The 14717-nt window shown below is 36.5% G+C and overlaps 1 protein-coding gene and 1 non-coding gene across 2 annotated transcripts; both read right to left on the bottom strand.

Annotated features, from left to right (window-relative positions):
- Positions 1–638: 638 nt before the first annotated feature.
- On the bottom strand, positions 639–712 carry TRNAV-AAC (transfer RNA valine (anticodon AAC)). The gene has a single exon. It is a non-coding gene; the product is annotated as a tRNA-Val (tRNA).
- Positions 713–2932: 2220 nt separating this feature from the next.
- On the bottom strand, positions 2933–6034 carry LOC109819002 (serine/threonine-protein kinase Aurora-3). Its single transcript, XM_020384571.3, has 6 exons — positions 5843–6034; positions 5408–5650; positions 4369–4464; positions 3744–3958; positions 3588–3660; positions 2933–3490 (listed from the first exon to the last, which is right to left on the bottom strand). The coding sequence occupies exons 1-6, from the start codon at positions 5957–5959 to the stop codon at positions 3389–3391; spliced, it is 846 nt and encodes a 281-aa protein (XP_020240160.1). The 5' UTR covers positions 5960–6034; the 3' UTR covers positions 2933–3388.
- Between the last annotated feature and the right edge of the window lie 8683 nt (positions 6035–14717).

Genomic DNA, 14717 nt, shown 5'->3' with positions numbered 1-14717 from the left:
ATCTATTACACATTATTTACCTAAATAGACCTGTTTATTTGTTCACACTCAGATTTTAGTTCCCAGGGAACCGAATTCTGAGTACTATTATTTTCTTTTTGTACTCGGGGAATCGAATTCTGAGTAGTATTTAAATTTTATATTTTTTTCGTTTTAGGTTCAGTAATGTGTCAATTTTGTAACTGGAACGAGCTTGCTCTGCTTGGAGAACGGCCCATTCTACTTGAAACAGTCTGTTCTGATTCATTCGTCATGTGTATATTTTTTTATCTGGAACAGGTCGTTCTAATTGCAGAACGGCCCCTTCTGAATCCAATTTTCTTTTTCCTCAGAAACTAAAACGCAAAAATAAAAATAAAAATAAAAAATAACAGTGCTCAGAATTCGGTTGGGTGTGAACAGTAAAGAGGTCTATTTAGGTAAATAATGTATAATAGATGTTTTTTTATAATTTTTTTAAAAAAAATATTAATTGAGAAAAAAAAATTCTCAGTAATTATAGCTATTATTTTTTATTTTTCCACTCATGAGTGAAAAAAAAAAAAGAATGGAAATTTGCATTAAGTAGTTAATTGAAAAGAGATTAAAACAAACAGCGATAGTTAATAGTTGTTGAGCCATAAAATTTGTTCCAAAAATGGCGTCGCCCGGACTCGAACCGGAGACCTTCAGTGTGTTAGACTGACGTGATAACCAACTACACCACGACACCAGATGCAGGCAAAATGCTATTTTATTATATTTCATACTCACCTTCAAATATGGATTTTGACGCATCTTTCAGTTACTTTTATTTTAACATACTAAAAGAATTTATAATTTATTTTTTCTCTTTCAATAGTTTCCTATAACGGCGAGACTGTATCGCTAGACAACGAAGGAGATACCTATAACCTATTCATGTATCATGACTATATCATTTTGTTTTTCTTTTATTATACGAAAAAAATTGTCATTCATATTTGTTAATTTATGTTATTTTATCTTTCCAGTTGCCAGGGTTGGAAGAAAGGGTCCAGGAATAGAAACATCTCGTGACTATTTTTATAATCTTATCTTTATAAATAAAAAAATAAAAAAAAATAAAAAAAATAAAAAATAAAACTTAAAAAAACAATTTTAGTTTAGATGTTTCATGATTATAATGTAAGGATAAGACCTATTTTATTCTAGTTCTATGCACATATTAAAATAATTTAATGTGGACTTTTGAAAGAGTTTGACATGAATGAAATGTTTTCACCTTAGGTAATCGTATAGGTATAAGTTACAACCTGTGAAAAATAAAGGAAAGAGAATTTGGAATAAGAAGTGATATGGATCAAGATGGAATATTTATTAAGAAAAACTTAAATGCAGTTGTGTAAATACTTATGTTGCTTTTTGCGGATTAGAATTGAGGTTTTTACCTTCCTAATTTGTATGATATAGGTTTGTATTAAAGGTTTCCTTCAAGGTTCGTTTTACTAATGCACTGATAGCTATAATTCTTTGGTCTCAGAAGTGAAAAAAAATGAGGATTGGATGCTCTTCAAACTTCAAAGGTCCATAATGTTTAAAGAATGCACCGGTCCATGATAGATTTGTACTTCTCCTAAGGAATCATTTGGCTGAAAACTCAGACAGGTTTGGTGAACCATCAAATTGAAATTTTCATGGTGTTTATTACAATTCAAAATAACTAGTCTAGAAGACTGGTAGTCATGAACCTCTAAAGCCTGAGAAAGTAGAGTAATGCCACAGCACCCCAGCAGCAGGTGGCATCAGTAATAATATACACTTTGAAGAATATGGTATATAGATTAAAGATAAGGAGAGAAAAACAAGTGTATGAATCTCTTTTCATGACCTAAGGGAAGGGCATGAATGAATAAAATGTGTCAGTTCTATACAATTAATGGTAGTGGACATTTTATTTTATTATTTTTTAGTTTTTATATAACACTCAAATATTGTAAAATCATCCCATTTTTCAGAAATAAAATAAATAGCAATTGCAAAAAGATTTAATAATAATAATAATAATATTAATAATAATAATAATATTAATAATAATAATAATAATAATAATAATAATAATAATAATAATAATAATAATAATAAAGAATCTTCACTCCTCCACCATTTGGTCCCTTAATTTTAAGGAATTTTAAAAAATAAACAAAAACATTGTTGTTCATATGTATGAAAAACTTTTGTTATTGTTTTTGGTTTAAGAATTACAGTACCCTCTGAAGCATCTCAGTTAGAATTAAAATTTATTAAAATCTGATAGTCTCACTTTAGAAGTATGGGATTCTGAAATGAGGTTTATAAGGTTTTTGACTTTCCAATTACAACAACTAGTTTTTGTGATGTGATTCTCACAAGATTCTTATTAATTGGTATCGGAGCTTTCTATCATATCACCTAACTATAAATGCGCAATGCAAATGGTGATGCGTGTTTGCTTGGGAATAGACAATGGGGTTAGTGCATACCAGCCCTTGTGAATGCCGAAGTTGCAGTGTGTGGTAAGATGCTAGGATCTAATTGTAAAGTATAAGACATGAGTCTCACATTGGAAGTATGAAATGCTAATTTTATTTATAAGACCTTAGACGCTCCAATTACAACAACGTAATGCTCCCAAAATTCTTAACAATTGATATCATAGCCTTCCACCATGTCACCTAACTGCAAACGAGCAACACCGGTGCTGATAGTGTTCACCTAAGACTAGTCAAAGGGGCTAGTGCACACTAGCCTACATGGGCACCGAAGTTGCAAAGTGTGGTGGGATATTAAGATTTGATTGCAAGATATAGGACTTGAATCTTACATTTGAAGTATAGGATGGCCTTGGACGTTCCAATTACAACAGCTAGCTCTTATAGTTTGGTTCTCCCAAGGTTCCTATCAGAATCCGAATTTCATCATGAACTATCCGAAATTGGCCTCTTTATTATAAAATCATGTTTTCATTTAAAATTTCTTGAAATGAAGGACAAAATAACAACATTCTTCATATTATTACTATTCGAACCTTAATCACACAAGATAGGACTGACTCGTCAAAGAGGAATTATTAAATCTCAGCTGTCATATTCACTACTCTTAAAAGTCAGAAGCGTATCAAAATAAATCTGTGCAAGTCATTAGCCATGCCTGATTTAGATGCACAAAGAACTAGAAGAAATTTCACCTACAATACAACTATTACATATAGGCAGATTTACAACCCTGATGTTCCTAACCTCACAGTGAAGATAATGTATCATTCAAGTTGATAGTCTTGAACACTGCAAAACACTTGCATTTGCTTGCATTTTTACAACATTAGATACAAAATTCAGTCTTAATCCCTTGTGGCCCAAGTTAAATGAGTCATTAAGTTGATACTAGTATACTACTGCTTGCAGATACCCATAAAATCTGCATTATTAATTATCCAAGGATGCTCCATTATCTTCTGAAGTGAGAGCCTTCGTGAAGAGTCTTTCACCAGGAGCTGCATTAATTTACAAATTGTTGTCAGAAAAATCACTATTTTTGTTCACTGAAATAACCTGCTTTGGACAGGTATGAATACTCATATATGTACATACCCGACTAATCAGATGTCTAGCATCCAAAGAAACAGAAGGGGTGGCAGGGAAGCTTAGGTCAACCTTCATTATCCTATACAAAGCTAAATACATTACATACACATTGGTAGAGGAACATGTACTTTAACTAAACATATGATATGCACACTTCTGTACCTTTTGAAGGTATCAGCTTGACTCTCAGCCTCAAATGGAGGAGCACCATAGAGGAACTCGTAACAAAGAATACCCAGAGTCCAATTATCAACTGCATAGTCATGAGCTTTGTTTTCAACCATTTCCGGTGCTAAATAATCCAATGTTCCACACATGGTATGTCTTTTACTTTTGGACTGAACAGACCAACCAAAGTCTGCAATTTTAAGACGACCCTGCAATCAAGTCATGATTAGTTTTACATACTAATGCCCTTAAACCCCACATATAATTCAATTCGCTCTAACTATCTATTGAATGGATTCATTGCATATCATATTTATAATATTCAGTGTTAAGTTTCTTAATTTCTTTCATTTAGACTTCTCTTTTAGAAGAGGATTGGAGAATTGAAGGCAATAAGCATAAGAAAGCTGAAAAAGCATTTGAACACCTATACTAAAACTTCAGGGACGAGAGTTCCAAAGATTACAAAAGGGAAATATAACAGAAAACAACATTATTTTATATTTAAAATTAGTATTTTGTGACCCTACAAGTTTTTTCCGAATGACTATTGTGTTGTCATAAATGAACACAGCCTAAAATCATAGATTGTTAGCAGAAGAAGGATACTTTAGCATACCTCGTGGTCAAGTAACAAATTTTCGGGTTTGATATCCCTATGAATGACATTCTTCTCGTGACAATAAGCCAACGCCCTTGTGAGGCTCAAAATATACTAGAATTGTCAAAATAAAAGAAAAAGTTAAGAGACATGATAAGGAAGACTTGCCTCAAAATAAAGGAGCACAAAGATAATAATACAAGATTTCTTCTAATCACTGCTTATGAGATTTTTCAAAAATGTTTCCAACCATTTTCGATTAACTTCTCTACAATTCCATATTCCATAGCATGCTATTACAACTACTTCACCTACAGCAATCATCATAATCTTCTAATGATTTGGTGCTTAAAAAATTGTTAAAGATGATTTCTGCTTTGCAATCTATTCAACCTCTTGAGATACAAAATCATTTTTTCAAAAAACCCACTATAGCTGCTTTCTTTTCATATTTAACTTTTCTCAAAACCCAATAATCTGGAGAAATGCCTAGAACCAATGAAAAACGTTTATCTTCCAACAAGAAAAATGCAAGCTTCCTCCAAAGCAAGGCCAGAGCAAAGCAATAAATAAATTTCACTTTAAGTACTCTTAGGAGAAAAATATAGAAAGGTAAAATAAATTGAACACTCTCTGAAGTTAAAATCAACTTATAAACTTAACCTTATTAGAAACTCTTTCATTTAACTTCTCTAAAGGTTAAGGTACACAAGTTAAATTAATCAGTAAATTTTAACTTATAGATAAATTCAATTGAATTTAACCTTTTATTTTTATGTTTGTGAAAAAGTTTAAAAGAACAGGTCTTCTTAGTCAAAATGGTGCAAGAAGCAGGAAGTAAAAAGCAACCCCCTCCTCATAAATTATGATTTGTGCATGTTTGGAAAACCGTTTGCAATGTGCAACTGCAAACTGAAGTTCCCTCTTTCTAATGCACCAAAATAGGAAGTAAGAATTTGGCACTTCTCCGATGAACAGATGTTTGTAAGATTTCAACAATAAACCAAACACACCGAAAGCATTCAAAACATAACACAGACTCGAGGAAATAGACTACCGTGGCAGCTTGCTTCTCAGTGAAATGACCTTTTTTTCTGAGCTCTTTGTAAAGCTCTCCATTGTGAGCATACTCGAGAATCAAGAAAACACGGTCAGCATCATGAAACCAACCATAAAGACGCAGAATGTTAGGGTGCCGAAGACCGGTCTGTATCTCCATCTCTCTCCTCAGTTGATGATGAATTCTGTACTTGTCAATTTGTTCCTTAAAGATAACCTTCAACGCCACAACAAATTTGCTCTGAAAATAAACTTAAATTAAATTAAAACAAAAAAATCCCAATTCCATTGGCAACGCAGAGAACAAAAATCTAAACCTCATAAGATGATTGCAGCACATTAAATTTCATTAAAAAAAAACAATTAGAGAGTGAAGATTGTAATCATAATAGATATATGTGTAGGAAAGTGGAATGAAGAGTGAATTAGGAACCTTGAGTTCTCTGGCGACGTAAACTCTGCCGAATTTGCCCCTACCGAGAGGTTTTCCGATCTCGAAGTCCTGGAGGGACCAATGCTTTTCTTCCTCCGCTGGGTTTCGGGAAGACATTTTGGGTCGAGATGCCAAACTTCTTCGTTCCCCTTTTTCTCACAATTTGAATTTGTTTCAAGGCGCGTACCGTAACGACCCGCCTTGGTCCCTACACACAGTGGAATCACACTAAAAATAGTTAGCTAAGATAAATAATAAAATTGGATAACTTATAAATACAAAAACATAAAAAAAAAATATATATATATATATATATATATATAAATCATTAAGTTTTTAAGTATAAGGTATTTATACAGATATCCAAAACTATTATCTCCTAGTGTCGGTCAAGCACAAAACTGTTATCCAAGATGACAACTCTAACACGAGGATCAAAACTCTCCGTCTCGCAACGGTCACCTCAACTCCAAGCTGACCTTACCTGCTCTCATACAAGGTATGATCATCGCAGTCCATCCACATGGAAACAAGAGGGTAAGCTAAAGTTCAAAATCAAACATGAAGCAAGACACCACACACTTCAACATATTAACAATCATGCAATAAATGCATAACAATCATCATCACAAACGATCATACAATTCAACATAAAAACACAACTCATTCATACAACTTAGAAGCAACTTTAATACAACAACAACAACAACAATATACAACTTTATATTTAATGCGTCGTCACGCATATACAACTGGGAGATCTCCAACAACTGAGGTTGAGCAGTCTAGGTGGCATAAACCCTACCGAATCCAGCGTTTGACCTATCTCCACCAAGTCAGGTATAGAACAGCTTTAGGAACTCCGAAGAGAACCAGGTATAGACAACAATAGATTTCTCAGGTGTGCCACTTAGACTCGGAGGTCCAGTACTATTGTCAGGACAAAAGGGTTTGGGTATGAGCCTACCACGACCTTGGCTAGCTTCACCAATCCACATGTGGAGTTAGCCCACCCACTGTCCTCCAAGTACCACGCACCCTCCAGTACCTAGTCAAAGACTACATCTCTAACTAGATACCTTACTCAAATTGGTCATTCAACCATGACATGGATCGACTATTTTCATGTCTCCCACACAGTACTAAGGGATTCAACTTTAAAACAACTTTCAACTTTAAAACAACTTTCAACTTATCACCTTAGTACTATGTATCTCAACTTTTGGCCGCTTGTAATCAGTATAGCTCGGCCTGGCCCCTATACTGTGGTCGCTTTGTACACGTGTGCCTCGACCTTGCCCACACACGAGATCAACTAAGTCCTAGAGGAGAACAATACAACGTCCACTCCAAGGGACAACTTCCCAAGGAGGGTTTTTCAACAAATTGGACTCTCAGAGCACCACAACTATCTCAATCCACACAATGGGATGAGCAACTTCGAAAACATCTCCCCTAGTCCTAGTGATCAACAACTTATCATCACAGTTTAATCAGCTTATAAATCAACAACATATATCAGCTCAACAACTTTCAACTTGAACAACATAATCAACTCATAACTTAAAAAGCATAACAACTTAAACAACATACAACTTTTCAGCAATAAACGACTTACAACTTTATAGCAACTCACAAAAATACAACTATAGACATCTTATAACAAGAGGCAACTTACAACAATAAGCATCTTTCAATAATAGGCAACTTATACAACTTTAAACAACTTTTACATCAATAAATTACTTCAACTTATACATCTCAACTTATTAATAATTCAACAATAAACAACATAAAAAAATAACTTAGTTTTACCACGTATAGCAACTTTAACAACGTATCACATATTATCAACACACAACATATGAACAACTTAAGTTAACATCTTTATAAACAACTTCAGCAATATACAACATATTTAAAATTCATCTATAAGGTCAACTTATATAAACAACATAAATCAACTTAAACACCCAACAACTCAACTATTTTAATAAAAGAACACCATGCATAAAACTTCCCCAACTCTCCTGAAATTAAACAACTTACATTCTAGCTTCCCTCACCTGAAGATTGGCTCAAAAAGCCAACAATTGTGACGAAATAGAATTCCCTTCCAAAGTTCAACCCGGAACTTCAATCCTCCCAAAGCAAGATTTTTAATCTGAATTTCAAGAAAAGTCAGAAGGAGTTAGTGATCTAGAGGAGAAAAGGAGTCAAACAGAGAAATTTGGGAGAGAAAGGAGCTCACTGACCCAGAGACCTTCTCTCTAAAACTTCTCTCTAAAAACTCACATTTTCCTAAAGGCCCCCAACCCCTATTTATAGACTTTCGGATTGCCCCAGAATGGCCCGTACCGAGTTCAGAACGGCCCGTTCCGAACTCCCAAATCACATACCAAATCCACGCCCAGAACGGCCCGTTCTGAAATCCGAACGGTCCGTTCCGGGACTCATCCGGAACGGCCTGTTCTCCCTTCAGAACGGCCCGTTCTCCCTCCAGAACGGCCCGTTCTCCTTCCAGAATGGCCCGTTCTCCTTCAGTAGTTTGGAACGGCCCGTTCCAATTTAGGAATGGCCCGTTCTGGCTACTGAATTTTTTTTTCTCTACGTTACAATACTCCCCAACAACAGGAATTTTCGTCCCCGAAAATAAGTCTACTTGAAAAGAGGAATGAATACTGTTTCTTGAACTGACTCTCCACCTCCCAAGTAACCTCACCAGTAGCTGCATCCCAAACAATTCTCACCAAGATGATGGACTTGCCACGAAGCTTCTTCAACTCGTGATCAACCACAGCTACCAATCTCTTCTCATAGGTCAAGTTTTTTTTTCTAACTTGCACCTCATCCAACTCTACCACATGACTCGGGTCTCTGATGTAGTTCCTCAACCTTTCCTGAATCTATCTCACCATCTCAGTAGTCTAAAGAACTAACTCTGGACCAACCACTACTGACTCACCCTCCTGATACCAACATAATGGAGTCATACACCTCCTACCATACAAAGCCTCAAAAGGCGTCATGCCAATACTCAAATGATAACTGTTATCATCAGTGAACTTTACCAATGGTAACACCTCCTCCCAGCTACCTAGATGATCCAACACACAAGCTCTCAAGAGATCCTCCAATGACTGAATTGTCCTCGTCTCCAAAGCCTGATGCAAAGTCTGCCAACCTGGAAGTAAACCTTGGATCTTTTTCAGAGATAATACTGGAAGGCACTCCATGCAACCATACTCTCTCTCTAATATACAACTGTGCAAGCCTCTCCAAGGACCACCTCTTGACAGGAAGAAAGTGCGTACACTTTGTCAACCTATCAACAATCACCCAGATAGAGTTAGTGTTCCTAGCTGTCCTAGGCAACCCAACCACAAAGTTCTTAGTGACACTATCACACTTCCACTTGGGAATCTCCATCAGCACTAAGCTCAAAACCAGCTGCCCTCTCAGTACCAAGCAATCCCAAAATCCTCAACAACTCTAGATTCTGTAATTGCTTAGTTTCCACCTGTCTCAAGAACTCATTAGTTATGGTGATCATACAACAACTAATGTGATCTTGAACAACCTCCACATTTAGTCTCAAATCTCTGAATTGCTTAATCAGCTCCGACTCCCTAATTATCATAGCCGACATGTGAATGGATTTCTTAATCAACACATCTGCTACCACACTCGCCTTCCCAGGATGATACATCAACTGGAAATCAAAGTCCTTTAGGAATTTCATCCACCTCCTCTGCTTCATTCAGACCCTTCTAATCAAACAGGTACTTCAACTCTTGTGATCACTAAATACACTGAATCTTGCACCATATAAATAGTGTTTCCACGACTTCAAAGCAAACATCACAGCTGCAAGCTCCAAATCATGAGTAGGATAATTCCTCTCATAAGTCTTAAGTTTCCTTGAAACATATGCTACTACTCTCCCTTCCTGCATCAACACACAACCCAACCCCTGGTGAGAAACATCATAGAACACAACAAAATACTCACCAGTGTCAGGTAACACCAAAATTGGAAAAGTAGTCAATCACCTCTTCAATTCTTGAAAACTCTGTTCACAAGCGTCCATCCAAACAAAAAGCTGATCCTTCCGAGTCAGTTAAGTCAAAGGTATTACTATTCGAGAGAAACTCTCTATGAATCTCTGATAGTAACCCGTTAACCCAACAAAACTCCTAATCTCTGTAACAGTCCTCGGACGCTCCTACTGAATCACAGCCTCCACCTTGGCTGGATCCACTGTAATCCCATCTACCAATATCACATACCCCAAAAACCTCACCTCAGACAACCCGAAACTCACACTTGGACGGCTTAGCATACAACTACATCTCCCTTAGCACCTCTGAACCAACCTCAGATGCTCACGGTGATCCTCCAAAGATCTAGAATACACCAATATATCATAAATGAAGACCACCACAAACTTGTCCAAGAATCACCTGAAAATCATGTTCATGTAATCCATGAACACTTTTGGAGCATTAGTGACACCGAAACGCATCACTACGTACTCAAAGTGACCATACCTAGTCCTGAAAATAGTCTTCGGTATGTCACTCTCCTTTACCCTAATCTGATGGTATCCAGATCTCAAATCAATCATCAAAACACCGAAACTCCCCTCAGCTGATCCATCAAATCATCAATCCTTGAAAGTGGATACTTATTCCTTATCGTCAACTCATTCAGTTGCCAATAATCAACACACAAACATCCCCACCATCCTTCTTCTTCACTAACAATACCGGGGCACCCCAAGGAGAAACACAGGACCTCACCATCTGTTTCTCCAACAAATCCTCAATCTATTTCTTCAGCTCTACTAACTCAGCTTGAACCATCCTATAAGAAGCCATTAATATTGGTCTTGCACCCAGTACCAGGTCAATGCTAAAGACAACATCACGCATAAGTGGCAATCCCGACACATCATCTGGGAACACCTCAGAAAACTCATTGACAACCCAATCCCAGTGATGGATCTCTTCGCCTCAACACTCAATAACGACAAACAACAATGAAGCACTCAACTCCATCTCTCATCAACTACTCAGCCTAACCCGCTGACAACAACACCTCATCCTCTAACTGAGGAAATACCAACTCTCTTCGAGCACAATCTATAAGGATGTGATGGGCAGATAACCAATCCATCCCTAAGATTATGTCAATATCTACCATGAGCAACACAATCAGGTTCACTCAGAACCTCCTATCAAACACCTCTATCGGGCATCTCACATACATCTCCGATGTCACCAAAGAAATTGAAGCCATAGTAGATACATATAAATCAACGTGCCATGCAGACACCGACAACCCAATCTCCCCACACAATCAACAGAAATAAATGAATGTGTGGCACCAGAATCAAACAGGAACAAAACATCCTCACCTGCTGCTTTCCCCTTGGTGATGAAATGGAAATCTCTACACTTGATAAAGCAAACACTTTCCCCGCAACTGTAGGCTTGACTAGCCTCGGGGCATTCCAGATGGAGTTAGAAGTGTCTGACAATCTCTAGAGATGTGGCCTGGCCTACCACATCTGAAGCAAACATTCCCCGGATGTGAACAATCTCTAACCACATGTGCTCCTCCACATCTGTAATACGGCACGGACTGTGCTCCACCTTGAGGAGTAGTAGGACGAAGTCCCCTACTGACAGCTCTTATCCTAGATCCAAATGATCCCTCCTGAATTCTAGTAGCCTTGCCGCTACTACCACCACCCTTCAATCTCTCAACAGTCTTTGCCTTCTCAACCAAGGCAGGAAACTCTTCTATGGACATAGGGATTTGACCTTCTTCAGCTCATGCCTCAACCCCTCTGCAACTCCCTACATCTCCAAGCCTCAGATACGGCCTGAGAGTAGAAACGAGTCGGATGCTCAAACCTCGTAGCATAATCTGGAATAGACATGCTCCCCTGCTGCAGTCTCATAAACTCAGCCTCCTTAGCATATCTAACACTGTTCCAGAAATACTTCTCCAATAAAACTCTCTTGAAGCAATCCCAATCTACAACCACACCTCTAATATCTCTCACTGCCTGGTGCCTCTCCACCGGTACACAATCTCGCCCACCAGCATGTATACTGGATAGGCCAACTTCCTCTCCTCAGAAAATCCTAAAACGCTGAAGATCTTCTCATCTCACACAACCACAAATCTATCACATAGGGATCTAAATCCCCCCTTAAATTGAGGAGGCTTACATCTCCTGAACTCTGCTAAACCTCTCTCATCCTGAGAGACCACGGTCTAGCTGCCTCAACCGCAGCTCTACCCGCCTCCATCAAAGTGAGCACTGTTGGTCCCTACGGTTAGAATCTAGAAGGGGGGGTTGAATAGATTCTATGTTAGTTTTCCTTTTCTTGTTTGCTTTCTAAATCTTTACCAAACAAATCTTGATTTAAAACAAACCTTTAAACATAAAAAGTAATTCAGAGTTATATATGCACAGCTTATCCAACAAGATTTGAATAACACAATTAATACAAGATATGTAAAGATTGAATTTATCAATTACCAAGAATCTTTAAAGTTCAGTTTCTGCAGATAATGTTTTTCTTCATACAACATTAATCAAGAAACTTATACAGAATGTAAAGAGTGTAAGAGTTAAGAAAATCATGCACCAAGATATATACTGGTTCAGCCATCCAAAGGCCTACATCCAGTTTCAGATTTAGATACACCTCTAAATCCAGTCAAATCCACTATTGATATTCTTTACATGCACCCTGCACAAGCAATATCCAATCAATGAATTTAACAAGCAAATCTTGACACCCACAAGATTAACAAACCATTTCTTGACTCCACAAGAAACATATAACCCAAGAATATTGATCCCACAATATCCTACTTGAGAAAAACCTATCTCAAGATTTCTCTTTACACAACTCTTCCAGAGATTCTCTAATCTCAAGAGTTAAAACCATTCAAACAATAACAAAAGATCAGAAACGAGTACACCTGTTCGTGTAGATATGATCTTCAACAACGTAAACCAGTTTAGAATGAATTTTCTATATGAACTTCATCTTCTTGAATTGATCTTGCACACTTCTTTTTCCAAAAGTTGATTTTCAGCAGATATGTTCTTTCTTTCTTTTTCAGAAAATCTTTTTCTCTTTTGCAGTAATGTGTATTCTAAAAAAATCTCTCTTGTTCGTGTAAGTATTTCTCTTCTTTCCGTGTGTGAAAATTCTCTTTTAAAAGCTTCAGTTTTAATCTTATTTAAAGACAATTTTCATGTGCAAGGAAACAGTTATTTCAGTTATATTCATAACGGAGATAATCTATTACCTGTGATGGTAATCTATTACCACGAGTTAGAATAACTGAACTAATTATTTCAGCTCCTGTTTTAATCTATTACCTAACATGGTAACCGATTAACACGATGCCAAAATAACACAAAACTCACATTTGGAACAGAGGTAATCGATTACTTTAAAGAGATAATCGATTAACACGATCCTTTTTCCTCTTGAAATCATCAGAATCAGTTTGGTAATCTATTACCACACATGGTAATCGATTATTCCAGTATCAATCAGTTTTTCAACATGAGTCAGGTAATCTATTACCAGTTCAGGTAATCTATTCCTTAACTCAGAAAATTTCTGATGTTTTCAAGTTTTCATTTAAAGTCTCAAACACTCAGTAAATTAATACTTCATGTTCTCAACAATGAATGAAATAAGAAAAATGAGTATTATGATATTTTCACCTTCATGTTAATTACTAATTTTTAACACATAACAAACAAACACATACAAGCCTAATCTTTTAAACAATCAATACATTATCCTTTTGACATAGGCTTAAAATAAAAAGCAACATGAGCAAAACATCAAAACTAAAACTTCTAGGGAACATCTTCCAGATGTAGATTCTTCAATCTTCAACAATCTCCCCCTTTTTGGTTTTGATGAGCCAAACTCTTCATGTTGACTTTCACAATCATCATGTTGTTTTGTTTCACTTGTTTGTTTGAAATTTGAACTTGAATTTGAACCTGCATATGTCTAGAACAAAAACTTCCATACAAAGCATTATGCAGTTCTATTTCCATTTCTTTCTTATACAATACATAAACAACCATATAAACATTTAATCAGTTTCTCATGAATTTCTCCCCCTGTTTGGCTTAACCAAACCAAAAAAAAAAAACAGAGTAAACAGAGAAATAACATGATACTTATGCAACAAAAACAACAAGCACTTAATAAGACTTTCATCATATAAGCATTAAAAATGTTCAGAAGCATACAAATACTACAACTATTACAAACTTTAAGTCTGAAATATAAATCAAAGTATTTATGCAGAACAAATTAAAATGCAGTGCCTAAAATGTAATGCATAACTAAATTTCTTCAGGGTAGGGTATGTTCATCGCATCCAGTCGTTCAGATATAGATTCAAGACAAGCCTTCAGCTCTTGATAATCTCTTCTCTGAGTTTCTCTGATGTCATCTAGCTTTGCCAGAACAGATAGCTCAAAAGTAGAAAGAGGCTTGGGCTCTTCAGCTCCTTCCTCTTCTTCAGTTTGAACTTCAGGTTGAGACGGCTCTGTAGTCTCAGCAGTAGGAACATCTTCCTTTGCTATCCAACCAGCATCTGTTTTCACTAGCTTCATCATTTTCAGAGCTCTATCCTTGATATCATGAACATCTCTGGTGACCTCTCTTGCTTCACCAGTTAAGGGAACTTTATAGAACACCAATACCTTGCTTATGAACACAGCATATGGACACTTGCAGTCCATTAACCTCCTTGTCTTTAGCATTATGTCTTCTACCACATATACCCAATCAACTTGAATGTTGTTCTTAAA

The sequence above is a fragment of the Cajanus cajan genome, chromosome 7, assembly GCF_000230855.2.
Source record: "Cajanus cajan strain Asha chromosome 7, NIPB_CcT2T_4, whole genome shotgun sequence".
Lineage (NCBI taxonomy): Eukaryota > Viridiplantae > Streptophyta > Magnoliopsida > Fabales > Fabaceae > Cajanus > Cajanus cajan.
Note: the sequence above shows the minus strand (reverse complement) of the source record. Positions and strands in the feature narration are given on the sequence as shown.